The following is a 16,236-nucleotide window of genomic DNA, read 5'->3' as shown; positions in this document are numbered from 1 at the left end:
ACTTGGCTCTATCTCTTTATAACATTACTCTTTCTATTCTTTCATATCCCTTATATACATAAGGACCATACATCAAGTCCATCTATCATCATCATCATGTCCACAACTAAGCTATAAAAGCATACATAGCATTACATAAAATATCATCTCTTAGCAACTTCCTTACATATACATACAACATCTCTTATACATAAACAAAACACAACTAAGCTATTACAACCAAACATGGCAACCCATGCTTGAACCTCTTCTATCCCATAGCTTACTCTGACTGAACTCTGGCTTACTTACTCTGGCCCTGCAAAACTGGGGTTAAGGGAATGGGGTGAGCTACAAGAGCCCAGTGAGTAGAAACATAGAAAACAGTTCATTAATTACATGCTTTCATGGAATGCGTCATAACACAAGTAAATCACATAACTGTCTCTGGTCCGTCTCGGGGCTCATGCAGATAACTATTCCCCACGGAGTGTTTTTAGAGAGTACTCTTGAATTGCTAGCATCTTTACTCTCAAGGATCGGACATGACCCCAAAAATCCCTCTGTCGGTGCCCGGCTCCCCAAAGAAGCTCACAGGACTAACATAGACATAACATGGTGTCTGGTCCACAGAGAGCTCACATGGACTTTCCTACAGGTACTCGTCCGGCTCTCAAAGGACATGGACAAGACTCAATGACAGATATGGGCTATTGGAGTCGCCTTGGTCCAAACCTACCTCAGCATCAACATGAAATAATGCAATGCAACATATTCGTGAACTAGTGCAATCAACCTACTATACATAATCATGATGCATGCTCATGCTTTAGGCATTAGAATTTCTTAAAATAAAACATTAAGTTTAGTTCTACTCACCTGAAGCCACTGCTCAACAAACTCAGGGTCAACTAGCACTGAAGCTAGACACCTCTCCTCAGGTCCAATCCTACACAGATGGACACACATGAGGTACTAAACACATTCTAACAACTCATAAGCATACCCCCTAAAACCCCTCTAAACATCACTTAAACATGCATAGAAAACAGCCAAGAAACGGCTGGACAGGCACTTTCGGCGGCACCTTCGGCGGCCGAAAGTCTCCTCCAGAGACGAAACTCGGGTAGGTTCGGCGGCACCTTCGGCGGCCGAACCCTCTCTCCAGAGACGAAAGTCAGGCACTTTCGGCGGCCGAATCATTACCTTCGGCGGCCGAAAGTCTGCTTTCAAGCCACAACTCAACCTTCGGGGGTAAGGTTAGGCGGCCAAACCTATGCATCCTCAGGCACGTTCGGCGGCCGAAACCACCTTCGGCGGCCGAACCTGAGTTCATCAGAACTCAGCCTTTGCACACCAGCCTCCAAAACCTTCCAAAACACCCCAAACCTCACATACTCTCTCCCAAGCATGCATACACACTCCCACAAGCAAAGAGAGCAAAGAAACTAACTTAAACTCCTCAACACATCATCACATAACATACATTGGGCATAAAACCCACAAAAGCCTAAACATGCATATCTATCCAAACTTAACCATCAAACTTTATAAAACTTACTTAAAACTTCAATAAGCATAAGGAAAAACAGGGATCTACACTAACCTCTTGGAGATCGAGGGTTGGTGTGACCCGAACCTTGGAGATGTTGGAGAATCCAAGCTCCAAAAGCTCCAAGCTCCCAAAACTCCTTTTAAGCTTTAAATCTTCAAACACAAGGGTAGAAATCATGAAAAACTTGAGAGATGGGTAGAGAAAACACGAAAACGACCAAAGGAAGGCATAAACTCACCTGAGCTCGAGAATGGGGAGAAAACTCACCCATTTCCGATCTGAGGGCCTTTTATAGGTGGCCTGGTCGAAGACCTTCGGCAGCCTAACGTGCCCCCTAAACTCATGCAAGTTCGGCGGCCGAACCTCACTTTCGGCGGCCGAACCTTGGCTCGTTCAAACAAGACTTTCGGAGGCCAAAGGCGCTCCCGAAGCCTTTCCATGTTCGGCGGCCGAACTTCACTTTCGGCGGCCGAACCTGGCAAACGCCTCCTTGGTCTTTTCTTTTCAAAACTCAACTCTTTTTCATTTAAAACCATGAAACACTTAAAAACATTTTAGAAAACCTTTTAGAACACCCTTACTATACCCCTCAGAAGGATCCGACACCCGAGATTCCACCGGACGGTAGGAATTCCGATGTCAGAACGAGCGGGGTCTTACATACTGGCTGCACCACACTGCCGGAGGCTGTCTGCTGAGACGGTGCTGCATAGGCTGCTCTAGGACAATCCCGAGCCAAATGACCCGCCTGTCCACATCTGAAACATGTGTTTGTCCCCGCCAGACATACTCCCTTGTGTGGTCTCCCACATCTCATACATGCTGCAACCTCTGCGCCAGAGCTTGAGCCACTGCCTAAACCCAGACCTGACTTGATCTTGTTCCAGAACTTATTCTTCTTAGATTTTCTGTGGCCTCTGTCCCACTTCTTACTGCCTGCAACTGCTGCACTCAGAGAAGAAGAGTCTAACCTTTCTCCACCTGGGGTCTTGGAACCAGAAGACTGTGCCACTGACTGTTTTACCTTCCCCTCAACGATGGCACAAGCCTCCATTCTCCTAGCCATATCCACTATGGTATGGAAACTCTCCCTCTCTGCTGACTGTATCAAAGAGGAATACCTGGAGTGCAGCCTCATAATATATCTACTTGACTTCTTTTGATCCGTGTCCAAATTCTGCCCAGCATATGGCAACAACTCCAGGAACCTGTCTGTGTACTCCTCCACACTCATCTGTTCAGTCTGCCTCAACTGTTCGAATTCTATTATCTTCTGCTCTCTAGAGCTCTCAGGGAAAGCCCATCCTGCAAACTCATTTGCAAACTCCTCCCAGGACATACTGTCCGCTCTCGGGTTCACATAGTTCTTAAACCAACCACGTGCCTTCTTGCACTCCAGTGTGAACCCAGCCATCTGAATGGCTCTACTGTCATCAGCCCCTATCTCATCTGTAATAGTCTTGACCCTGTTCAGATACTCAAATGGGTCATCACCTGCTCTGTACTAAGGAGCACCCAACTTCATGTAATCGGTCATCTTGACCTTGCTCCCTCCAGATGAGGTAGGTTTGGGTACTTGTGTTTCCGGGACAGTAGGTACTGGTGGTGGTGGAGGTGCAACATCCCCTGGGGTAGGGTTTGCTGTACTGGTATAGGGAGGTGGAGGTGGGTACGTGGGGTACTGAGAGTATGGTGGGTAGTAAGGTGGGTATGGCATGTGTGGAGGATAAGGGCTAAAACTGGGGTAATCCGATGTACCTCCCATCGAATACCCTGGATGGTGTGAATAGGGTGGGTAGTGATGTGGCTGGACATAACTCGAGGCCTGAGGGCCTCCTTCTGATTCTCCCATGCCCTCTTCCGGCATGCTCACACCAAGATTGCCATCCCTCCTCTGATCTACTTCCATATCCTCAGACATTCCTCCCTGCACTGTTCCCCTTACTGATCTGCTTCTACCCAGATCCAAAGACCTTCTAGGGTCTCTAGCTATTCTGTCTCTGTTGGACCTACTGGACATTGCCCTAGGCAAAGCTGAAGGACGGGCATCAGCGCCCTCGTCCTGAGGTGGCACTCTAGTCAATCGTGCAGATCGACGAGTTCCTCTCATTCTATTTTCTGAAAAACAGCACATAGCATAAACAATCATTAGCATCATACGGTTCATGTGGAAACACATGAACCCTCATCACATACATAGCATCATATCATAGCATTTATGCTCATGCATATCATCATGGCATATCATAACATCATATAGACAGGACTCTACATCCTATCCTAGTGGACATGATTTTCCTAGTGTGCTTGACCTTCTAGAACATCTATGAGCCCGACACTCTAGGTCCGACCATATGAACCTAGGGCTCTGATACCACTCTGTAACGACCCGGAAATCCGACCCGTTACCGGCGCTAGGATCCAGATCGGCTTAAGGCCGCCGGGACCCGTAGCAAGCCTACATACCTCCTGTAAACCTGTGGAATCCCATACATAACAACATATACATGATCTGTAAAAATTTTTCTTTTCTCTTATCCAAGCAAAACCTGTGCATGCACAAAATCATACATAAACCCCACACTGGAGTCCTCATCAAATACTCCACTGGGGTATCATCATTATACATATCAGCTTGGATAATCATGGTCATTAACATCATTACTCATTAAACACTCTGTACATAATGGGGATTCACACACCTCTAGGTCAAGCACTACTATAATCCTCAATACATCATCACATCATTCATTACATTACATGGTCATAATTACTCATTACATCATATTCATGTCCACTACTATCTATTACAACATACATGACTTAACTTCACTCTAGCCGACTTCCCGATCTATCCTGTACCTGCAACTCTGGGGATAAAGGGAGTGGGGTGAGCTACTAGAGCCCAGTGAGCAGAATAATAAAACATCAATTTAAATCATGCTTTCATGTATGCGCCATAACACAAACATTTCACAACAAGGATGAACCTGTCACCATTTAGCCCCTATCTTTCTTACTTATACATGCCGGGGGCGTAGAGCCGTAGCAGGCACACCCGGACTTCCATAATCAGTCATAGTGCCAGGGGCGTAGAGCCGTAGCAGGCACACCTGGACTCACATAGGCTATCATGACATAAAAGGGCTAATGGATCATTCAACATTCATCCACATCAACAACAAAGTATGCAATGCAACATATTCGTGAATTCTAATGCAATCAACCTGATACATCTCATGGCATTCATGATGCGTGAATCATGCTAAAACATTTCATTAATTTGCTTTAAAACTTAAAGTTTATTCCACTCACCTCTGGCTAGCTCTGAAGGGACTCTGAAGCAGCTGGCTCACTGCTGGGGGTCTCGGTTCCTCGGGTCCGAACCTACACAGGTGGACTCAAATGAGGGACCAAACATACCTGAATATGACTCTAAAATACTCCCCAAAAACCCCCTAAAACATCCTGAAAACATCACATGAAAACATGCAAGAAATGGCTGAACAGGGCACTTTCGGCGGCAGGTTCGACGGCCGAAAGTCCCTCTGCAGCCGAAAGTCATGCAGGTTCGGCGGCACTTTCGGCGGCCGAACCTCCCAGACAGAGACGAAACTTGAGTTTCGGGGGCAGGCTTCGGCAGCCGAAACTGCCTCCACAAGGGGGTTCGGCGGCCGAAAGTCACTTCGGCGGCCGAACCTGAGTTTCTGCCGAAGGGCAGAAACTTGGTTTCCTTGTGTCCACAGCCTCCAAAACACCTCAAAACATGCATAAACTTGTTTCTACACATGCATACACATCATACATCACACCTAGGGGTCTCAAACTATAATATACCCCAACTACAACACTTCAAACAACACATTTCCAACATACATTGTTCAAATCACAACATAAACCCATAAACCTAACAACAAGCCTAAACATGCATTCTACCCCATCAACTTGTATAAAACTTTCATAAAACATAAAAGAAGCATAGATCGAAGCTTACCTCTTGAAGATCGAGAGGAAGAACGACCCTAGCTCGGAAAATGGAGGGATTTAGCTCCAAGACTTCCAAGCTCCAAACTTGCTTAAAAACACTCAAAAACCTTTGTGGAACCTTAAAACTCAAAGAAAATGGTGGGGATTGAAGGAAGAACACAAGATTTGGGAGAGGGAGGTCGGAAGCTTGCTGCGGCTGAAAATGGGAGAAAACTCTCTCATTTCGGCTAAGTGCCCCTTTTATAGGTGGCTGGCTAGGCCACGTTCGGGGGCCGAATGTGCCTCCGCATCCATGCAATGTTCGGTGGCCGAACTTGACTTTCGGCGGCCGAACCTGGACTTCCCTAACTCATGCTTTCGGGGGCCTAACGTGCCTCCAAAACGCATGCATGTTCGGCGGCCGAACTTGACTTTCGGCGGCCGAACCTGGGTTCTCCTCCAAAGATTTTTCATGCAAAAACTCATTTAATTTCTTACTTAAAAACATGAAATTCATGAAAACATTTCATAAAATCATAGTTTTACCCTTCTAGAGGTTTCCGACATCCGAGGTCCCACCGGACGGTAGGGATTCCGATACCGGAGTCTAGCTGGGTATTACAACATACAGCATGTCAGCACACCTGCTTTCAAGAAAATATATACAGTACTGCAGGTGGAGCAGAGCCCAACTTGGATGACTCCATACTTGAGATACTTGGAAAAGGGCGAACTCCCCGAAGATAAAGTTGAAGCCAAAAAGATAGCAGCTCGAGCTGCCAATTACCAAGTAATAAGGGGAACTTTATACAGAAAAGGGAAATCCAGCCCATGGCTCCGGTGTGTGAGTCCGGAAGAAGCTACAAAGGTAATGGAGGAAATACATAGAGGCCTATGTGGAGCTCACGAGGGAGCAGGGACATTAGCTAACAAAATATTCAGGCAAGGATACTACTGGCCCACTGTTAAAAAAGAAGCAGAAGAGTTTGTCCGGAGGTGTGACGTATGTCAGAGATTTGCTAATGCCATCAGGACCCCTGCCACTCCTCAAGCAAGCATATCCAGTCCATGGCCTTTCTCACAATGGGGAATTGACATCCTGGGACCTTTCCCCAAGACTACGGGGCAAAGGAAATTCGTGGTGGTGGCTGTGGAATATTTTTCGAAATGGCCAGAGGCAGAAGCAATAGCCACAATCACAGCTCGCAAGATGATAGATTTCGTATGGGGACATATCATCTGCAGATTTGGCATACCAAGAGTACTTATCTCAGACAACGGCAGACAATTTGACTGCAGCACTTTCAGAGCCTTCACGACGAACATGGGCATATGGCATAAGTTCTCCTCCGTGGCTCATCCTCAGACTAATGGCCAAACGGAAGTCACTAATAGAGCTATCCTTCAAGGACTAAAGAAACGACTGAATGGCGCAAAGGAGAATTGGGCAGAAGAGCTCAATAGCACTCTATGGGCACTCCGAACCACTCCCAGAGTGCCCACTCAAGAAACCCCGTTTGCACTTGCTTACGGCACAGAGGCTGTAGTCCCAGTTGAATTGCAGATCCCCACTCATCGAGTTCAGTTCGTTAGTGAGAACGCTAATGGGGACAAATTAAGGAGCAACCTAGATGCTCTTGAAGAAGTTAGGGAAGAAGCCCAAGTCCGAACTGCTGCTTATCAACAACGCGCAGCAAGATATTACAATCAAAAGGTCAGAGAAAGAAGCTTGAAGGTGGGAGACCTGGCTTTAAGAAACCTGAAAGCTACTGGAAAAAGAGCAGCCGCAGGCAAACTAGCACCGACCTGGGAAGGTCCATTCAAGGTGACAAAAGTGGTTAAGCCCGGGGTATACCGAATTGAAGATATGCAAGGAAACCCCGAGCCCCATGCTTGGAACATCCAGCACTTAAAAAGGTATTTTCCTTGAAATATTTGTAAAGAAAAAACATCGTATTTTGACAAATGTGAATAAATGAAAATTGTTTATACAATATGATTATCTGTGTGAAAAAACATTTTTCATGATAAAGAAAAGAACAGGGCTCAGAAAGATCCCTCGCAAACAAGACCTCAGTTAGGCACAAAAACCAGCTGAGATGACGAAGCGACAGTAAGGCCAATGAGCCTGAATTTTGTACAAACAACCGGCGAGGCCCCGAGGTCGTCCCGGAAATTCAAAGAAAAAACAGGATCCCGTAAGATCTCCTGGAAACAAAAACTACCGGCGAGGCCCCGAGGTCGTCCCGGAAATTCAAAGAAAAAACAGGATCCCGTAAGATCTCCTGGAAACAAAAACTACCGGCGAGGCCCCGAGGTCGTCCCGGAAATTCAAAGAAAAAACAGGATCCCGTAAGATCTCCTGGAATCAAAAACTACCGGCGAGGCCCCGAGGTCGTCCCGGAAATTCAAAGAAAAAACAGGATCCCGTAAGATCTCCTGGAAACAAAAACTACCGGCGAGGCCCCGAGGTCGTCCCGAAAATTCAAAGAAAAAACAGGATCCCGTAAGATCTCCTGGAATCAAAAACTACCGGCGAGGCCCCGAGGTCGTCCCGGAAATTCAAAGAAAAAACAGGATCCCGTAAGATCTCCTGGAAACAAAAACTACCGGCGAGGCCCCGAGGTCGTCCCGGAAATTCAAAGAAAAACAGGATCCCGTAAGATCTCCTGGAATCAAAAACTACCGGCGAGGCCCCGAGGTCGTCCCGAAAATTCAAAGAAAAAAGAGGCCGAGCTCCCAGCTCGAACGGACTTATATCCTTACAATACTCAAGGTCGAGCTCCCAGCCCGGACCGATGTCCACAAAGGCCCAAGACCGAGCTCTCAGCTCGGGTTGGCTCATATCCTTAAGGGATCAAGGTACGAAGGCCAAAGAGAAAGGCCGAGCTCTCTCCATAGCAGGACTCATAAATGACGACATCCTTAGGAGGATAAAAAGGCTATAATCAAAGCCTATATTACAGCCTAAATCAGTTTATCTGAAACAAATATGCGAAATTACAACAAAGAAAGCAGGACTAAAAGCCAAAAACTGACATGATAGTTGTCATTAAAAAGGTACGAGACTTGATCTCTCAGATTATCAGCTAAGAGCTGAGCTCGCAACTTAAGCTTAATTTAGAGCTTCTGAATGAAAAGATGTAGTTTACATCACAAATACGAAGAGTAGAGATAAATGTCAAGAAATATGAAAAACAAGAAGGAAAATAATATTTCATTAATAACTATTACAATTTATTTCTCCGGCGAGGAAGAAGGATAAATAGTCCTTAAAGGACTTACATCAGTAAGTACGCCCTCGCCCGCATTATCTCTATTTACAGCCACCCCCGAAGGAAGCTCGGTGTCCCTGGGGTCAGAGCTCTCAACATTAATAGTAGGGGCAACTTCTGACCTAAGGTGGAGGCCGTCCTTCTCAGAATCAAGATCATCTTCCTCCGACCCTACCTCGGATTCCTCTGACGAAGACTCAGATGGCCGGTCTATGTTCCTCCGAGAATCTCCTCGGGGCAAAGGGAAATCATCCTCCCCGTATAGCACTGACTCGCCATCTGAGTCCACTTCGCGCCTACGAAGCTCGGCCAAAGGAATATCAGGAGCCTGCCTAGCTTCTCTTAAACCGCGATTGTAGCCAGTTACATACATGCGGTAGGCCTTATCAAGGATAGCCTTTTTCATCTCACCAGAAGCTTTATACTCATCAAGGTGTTCTTCACAAGCCTCAGCCACAAATTCCTTAAACTCAGAAGAGTCTTTGTAGTCCTGAAGATGAGCTTCACAGGCCTGATCAATTTTAACCTTCAGCTCATCAGACTCCTGATACTCCGCTATATACTGTTCACGCTTCAGCTGAGCCTTCCCTTCCGCATACTTTACCACCTCAAGCAGGGCTAAACATTTACGTTCCAAAGCCCTGACTTCATTCTTCAGCTGTTGTTGGCGAAGGTTGAACTCTTCAGCCGATGAAGACAGATCTTTGATACGTTCAGAACTTGTGCCCAATTCCTGCTCAAGGACCTCCACCCGGGCTAGGGCACTTTCCTTCTGAGCCTTCACCTCACTCAGGTGAGCTTGAAGCCCCTCAAAATCAGCCTTTAAGGCCTCATGTTGGCGCTGGACCTCAGCCCTTTGGCTTACAGCCTCATCCCTCTCCTGAAGGGCCGTCGTCATAGAGGACAGCTGTTTTACAACCTCTACACAACGAGTTTCCACTTCAGCTGCCCTCTCATCAGACTCCTGGAGAACTCTGCGAGTACGAGATAGCTCTGACTCCAGGGATTTGCTATGCTCTGCCGCCTCAACTGCTTTGTCCTCAGCTCTTTTAGAGGCCTCCAGGGCAGAATGCAACTCCACTCGGAGAGACTGGATCTGCTCTCGGGCGGCTGCCAGGTGGCCCCTCGCGTTGCTGGTGGCAGTCAGGTTCTCATCACGACGCGCTTCCTCGATCCGGCGGTCCACGGACTCCCGGAGAGAGAGATCACGGGCATCCACCTCCATAACCAGGCCTAACACCTAGTACGGAAGAACAATTGTCAAGAAAAGAAACAAAGCAAACTCAAAGAAAGGTAAAAAAATAACTTACCATCAGCAGCATTTCTCCAATCGTGGATCCGAGCTCCTCACGAGAGCGAGATTGGAAGGACACCTGCTCCTTGGTAGAACTGGCCAAGTGACCAGTCAGGGCCAGAAGACGAGGATCCGAAGCCTCTGTTATCCCGCCGAACATCCGTTCCCGGAGAAGTGCGGCAACAGCGGAGGCCGGAGACTCCGAGGAAATGCTTGACAGGTCCAGAATGTTGTCAGTAGGGGACGACGAAGGAACAGCAGAAACACCCTTCCCTTTCCCAATGGGAGGAAGAGGTGGGGAAGGACCCACAGCAGTCCGGGATTTTTTCCGAGCAGGAGATGGGACAGGCGTTCCAGAAGGGGTCGGACGCGTGCCCCCAGTCTTTGAGGGGACACCCTCAGATCCCTCAGGCTCAGTCCTCACAGGGGCAGGGGCACCTTCACCAGAAACCTCCGGGCTTTGATCCTCCAGGAGGACGATCTCCATCCCTATCCTAGAGATCTCCTTATCTTCAACAGGGGACTTAAATTTCCCCCCTAACACCTCCTCAGTAGAATGAACGGCACCCTGCCCCACTTGTTCAGTAGCTGGAGTCTGCTCCACAACAGCTAGGGAAGCTTCCCTCACGACCTCTAAGGAGGCTGGAACGGATCTAAACCCTTCAGCAGGCGTCGAGGACGAGCTCGACCCACCATGGCTAGATGACCGAGCTGATTTGGTGCTGCGAGAGCTCGGCTTGGAAGTTCGAGAAGAGGCTTTGACGGGAAGTCGGCTGATCTTCTTGGAGGAAGCGGCCTGAGCCAGCTCTGCAGCAATCTCAGTTACAGAACGCCCATCCCCAAAGGCGTCAAAAATGGCATGCATGTTCTCCCGAGAGAGGTCAAAATTCTTGGGGAATTTGATGCCCTCCATTCTAACCTCAGAAGCTGCAAGAAACAAGAAGTTATAAAGAATCAGCATACTTCCTGATATCATGAGCAAAGAAGAAACAGAATAGCCGGACAAAGCACTATACCCGTGTCCCGGATATCCCTAAGGTTGGACGCAAACATACACTTCTCGACATCATACTTCCTCTCAACGGAAGTCAGTCGAAGCAGCCCGACCTGCTCAATGAGACTCAATTCGGGCAGATCGTTGCAACCCGGAAAGATCTCCCCCCACCTTAGGTCCACATCCCATGATCGGCAGGACCCTAATTTCAACTCCGCCACAAGGAAATTCTCTACCCATCCCTTTATAGAATCCTTGTAGCCCGTAAGAAGAGACAGCCCATTACGGGGGGAAAAGTAATAGAAGTTTTGCTTCGCCCTAACCAGGCGGAAAAAAGTGACAAACAGACAGGCCGTAGGGGCGAAACCCCAACCCAGACAGATAGACTCGAAACAGGACATGAACAAAATGGAATTTGGGGATAACATTCGAGGAGTTACCCCAAAGTATTCAAACACCTCAACAAAGAAAGGGGTAAAAGGAAGCGGTAGACCAAATTCTCTCTGCTTCAGGAAAAACACTATGCTACGAACCCCTTGGGGATCCACTAAACCAGGTGGGCAAGGGTAAGGAAGAACTATCCTCTCATTCGGAAGAGGTGCTTGAATAAGATACAACGGGGTGTCTAAAAGCCTCCGGGAAATGTGATTAGTTATGTTGGAAGGGGTAATATGCGACTCAAGGTCAAAAACATCAGGAAGCTTTAAACTTGCCATGGAAGAACAAGGAAGCGTACCTGAGAACACGATGGGATGAAAAAAGAGACGTAGAAGGAATTGCAGGAAGACAGAGAGCAACCAAGAGCTAGTTCTTCAAAAGACAGAAGGAATTCGAAAAGAAAGAAAGAAAGGCTATTATGAGGCAAAGCGCTGATACTGAACAGTTTTGTCTTGGAGCGGCGCGATCATTAATTGTTCTCGAAGTTTACCCTCTCGAACGGTTAGGAAATAACCGGCCAGACGGTAAAGGGGCAAAAGGATGATCGCTGGGCTTCTCTACATCTATCAAGGGCCAAGTATACGATGACAGTCCATCATTTAAAAGCCCATTCGCCATTCACATAATACAGGCCCAAATCATCAGTCAGAGCAACTTAGCCTACTACTTTACCATCCCTATGGTAAATGCCGAGGAAACAGAGAGGCAAGTCATGAAAAGACTCAAAAGTACAAGCAAATGGGAGCATGATAAAGATCAGACTTGCGCATCACTTAAAAAGATTATAAGATTTGATTTACCGCTACTAAACAAAAGATGGGAGATCGGAAAGAGGCGCCAAAAGCACCTCGGTGTCATACAAAGCTAAGAGCTTAGAGTTCAACTCATATAAAGCCGAGCTCAGAGGTCGGATTAGTCCAGCTCAGACAGCATGACTTGAGAGCTCGGCCAGCTAAAGGAAACTCAGAGCTCATTTCACTAAGCAAAGACAAAACTCTCAGGTCGGTCAATTCAGCTCGGACAACATGACCTGAGAGCCCGATCGGATGAAGGAGACTCAAAGCTCAATTCATCGAAGTAAAGACCGAGCTCACAGGTCGGTCAGACAGTCCGGTTCGAAAACTTGGAAGCCCAGTTGACTAAGTGGATCCGGAGTTCAACTCATCAGAGCTCGCAGATAGGTTAGATTAGCTCGGGAAAAAGCAGGACAGAGCTCAGTTGGTTAAAATGATAAGGCGAGCAATCTAAAGTATTTCACACATGATAAAAAAAGAACAGCTTAAGCATGAGAGCAGAACAAGAGCTTCATTAAAAGAAAAGCACATTACAGCACGTTACAAAGGCCTACACTACGGGATGAAAGACTATCCTTAAAGAATTTACATATCCAGATACTTCCTCATCTACGACTATCACCTACCCTACTATTCTAGTCTTCAGCTCGGAGGACTTCTCATAGCTCGGAATGAGAGTTTTTCAGAAAAGGCCAAGATCTGTCTCGCTATTACAGGGGAACTGAACAAGTTGATTCCCATAAGCATTTCTCACTGTTCCCCAGGGCGAACGTCCGGTTATCCAAATGTGATGCACGGTACATTCGAACAAGCTCAGATATGGTATGCCGGCCGTGCATCACACATGAAAAACATAAGTCTTCGAGGCTATGGCCCCGAAGAGATCGCGAAGTACACATTCGAAGAAATCGCTGGAGACCTGACTGAATGCAGCAGATCCCAGTCTCACGTAATACTGGTACTTCACACCAAAGGGAATAATAATACTGGTACTTCACACCAAAAAGAACAACAAGCTGAGCGCCGGCGCCACTCCCATTTATATCAAAAGAGGACAACAGGGGCATCGAGGAAATTCCCTGTTTCTCTGCGGAAAAAGGCGAAGTTAGAGCGAACCCCTTAACAGTCCAGAACTTCTCTGGAGCCCAGACAACAAGCAGAGGAGGAGGCCGACCAGACGACCTGGGTAAAGCAGTTTCAGCAGCTTGCTGAATGGTCCCGCCCTTCGCCTGCCATACCCGAAAGATCTTCAATGCACCCTCCAGACGCCTTAGAGTTTCAAAACAGGGACAAGTCAGAAACAGTTCTCCCTTAAGATGATAAGAGCACAATCAAGGCAAACCTCTGGGGCACAAGACAACCTGTTTGAAGAAGGCGTCGGATAGACCTGCCACAGATAAAACAAGAATTTCTCGCTTCAACAGAAGGCTCAAGAATGAAGAAAAGCTGGCGCTGATATATACTCGGAGCCTGAGGACTTAGCACGGAGCAGAACTACACTAGACTCTAAGCTAATGGTGTCAGATTTCTAAAAGATATTCACAGAAAAGGAAAGAAAGGAGATGTCCAGATAATGATGACAAGAAAGTAAAGGCGGCAGAGGACAAGAAAAATAGAGAAAAGACAGAAAGAGGAAAGAGCAGATAGAATTCAGAAACTGCGCAACGACTGAAAGATGAAAGGATGTTATTAAGGCACCTGAACCCGAACAGACGCGATCATAATAGTTCTTGATATTCACCCCCTCGGCAGTTGGAGCAATAACGGCCGAGAAGGTGAAGGGGCAATTGATGACCGCTGGATTCCTTCACCCTAGACCAGGGGCTTGACCACAGCCCAAGGCCCACGACGTAGGGGCCCGCATACCTGATGTACATAACAAGCCTGGCTCATCCAACCTTCAAGGCCGGGCTCGGCCCATCTTCCTCACTCAAGTCGGCCCGGCCCGCACGAAGCAGACCCTCCCCACTCAGGCTTAGCATCCGGCCCAACTCTCAGCCCAGCCCAGGATCCAGAGTAATATTCACCAGACAGCCTGGCAGATCCGCTCGAACGTACGCACGAGGAGAATCAGAGGCCGTTACGCATGGAGCAGGCGGCTGATACCCTAGTACCTCCGAATCCGCATGGCAGAGACGCGTGGCCCAATCCTGGAGAGACCTTTACACGTCACCGGCAAGCAAGACAATGTATAAAAGAGGAGTCACCTCCTCAGGAAACTCAAGCCTTATTCAGTAATAAAAAACCCTTGTAAAACCCTATTCAATTGGATCTCAGATCATCAGAAATGTATCTGAATTAATTGATAGTGAAATACATAATGTATATTTGCAGAATATCTTAGTGAAATATTATTGTACTTTTCATGAATTAAGAGTTTGTAGGTAAAAATTATATTTTCACCTCAGTACTTATTTGAGAGGTTTGATATACTTTTTTTGTAATTTATTGTCCAAACCAATTTAAAATTTAATGCATCTAATCTTAAAATAAAAATTCGAGTAATATTTTTTTAAGTTTTGATTAAGCTCAAAAATTAGAAAGTTTAATTTTTTACAATTTCTTGATTTTTGAATTAAATTAATTTAAATAAAATAAAAAAATTACTAAATTGATTTTTTGTAGAAATTATCATTAACCCATTAGTTTTTTTCAGATTTGTTAAGAGGTTTGTCTCTGCAACAAATAATTGATCAGGGGCGCTTTGAGATCGACGGACTGAAGATTTTTCTTTTTAAGTTCAATTCACAATACCATTTTTATGGTCCGATTCAATTTACACTCGAGCTGATACAAACACACAGGTAGTTAGAAGACGCGCCGACTTGAAGAGGGGTATAATCGGAAATTAACATGTTAATGACCCACAATCAAAAACCTAAAGATCGCTTCCCCTCCTTGTTTCCTTCACAGTAGCCTCAAAAGAAAGCTTCTTTCTCTTACAAAAATTCTCCAAGTCCTTATAGAGTTACAGATCTTTTATGGGGACGCCGGAGACTTCTCGAGAACCCTGTCCCGACCGTATTTTGGACGACATCGGCGGTGCTTTTGGCATGGGAGCGGTCGGCGGCTCTGCCTTTCACTTCATTAAAGGCGTCTACAACTCTCCTAGCGGGGCGCGGATCATCGGCGGCACCCAAGCCGTGCGGATGAACGCGCCTCGTGTTGGTGGAAGCTTTGCTGTTTGGGGTGGTTTATTTTCTGCCTTCGATTGCACGATGGTCTACGTCCGCCAGAAGGAGGATCCCTGGAATTCCATCTTTGCTGGTGCCGCCACCGGCGGCTTTCTCTCAATGCGACAAGGGCTGGGCGCTTCGGCTCGCTCCGCTGTTTTCGGTGGGATTCTACTTGCTTTGATTGAAGGAGCTGGGATCATGCTCAATAAGGTAATGAGTGCTCAACAGAGCATGCCTATAATGATCGACGAATCAGTACCTGCGATGGCTGGTGGTCCTGGATTTCCCATGGGCCTTCCGGGTCAGTCTCAGCCCCAAGTACAACCCGTGCAAGAGGCCGCTTCGACGAGTGGATCTGAGTCTGGTTCATGGTTCGGTGGTTGGTTTGGTGGAGGGAAGAAGGAACCGGCCCCAAGTAGTGAAAGCAAGACAGAGATTTTGGAGAGTTTCGACGCGCCACCTGTGCCAAATTTTGAATATAAGTGAAAACAAATAAAATTAAGGTCCATTTAAAAAAGCTTTAAAAATTTTTTATAATTTCTTTCGTAGGCGATATTGATCTTGTAACTGGTGGGCTTTTGGAGCTCCAAACATGATAAATCCTAAGTTTTCCCGTCTGAATTTTGCATGCTCTTTACCTTTACTTCTCTTGATTAGTTATAATATATAGCAATATCAATGTATAATAACTTCAATTGCAGTTTTGTATGTATGCGTTGAGTTGATTGCTGGGTGTTCAATTTTGTGAAATCCGGTCTTGCATAT

The 16,236-nt window shown here is 46.6% G+C and overlaps 1 protein-coding gene across 1 annotated transcript; it reads left to right on the top strand.

The window, feature by feature from the left end:
- The first annotated feature begins 15,178 nt into the window (after positions 1–15,178).
- Positions 15,179–16,108, top strand: LOC110610495 (mitochondrial import inner membrane translocase subunit TIM17-2). Its single transcript, XM_021750428.2, has one exon. It carries the CDS (start codon positions 15,277–15,279, stop codon positions 15,955–15,957), a length of 681 nt encoding a protein of 226 aa, XP_021606120.1. The 5' UTR covers positions 15,179–15,276; the 3' UTR covers positions 15,958–16,108.
- Positions 16,109–16,236: the final 128 nt, after the last annotated feature.

This window comes from Manihot esculenta, chromosome 3 (assembly GCF_001659605.2).
Source record: "Manihot esculenta cultivar AM560-2 chromosome 3, M.esculenta_v8, whole genome shotgun sequence".
Lineage (NCBI taxonomy): Eukaryota > Viridiplantae > Streptophyta > Magnoliopsida > Malpighiales > Euphorbiaceae > Manihot > Manihot esculenta.
This window is presented reverse-complemented; position numbering and strand designations above follow the sequence as displayed.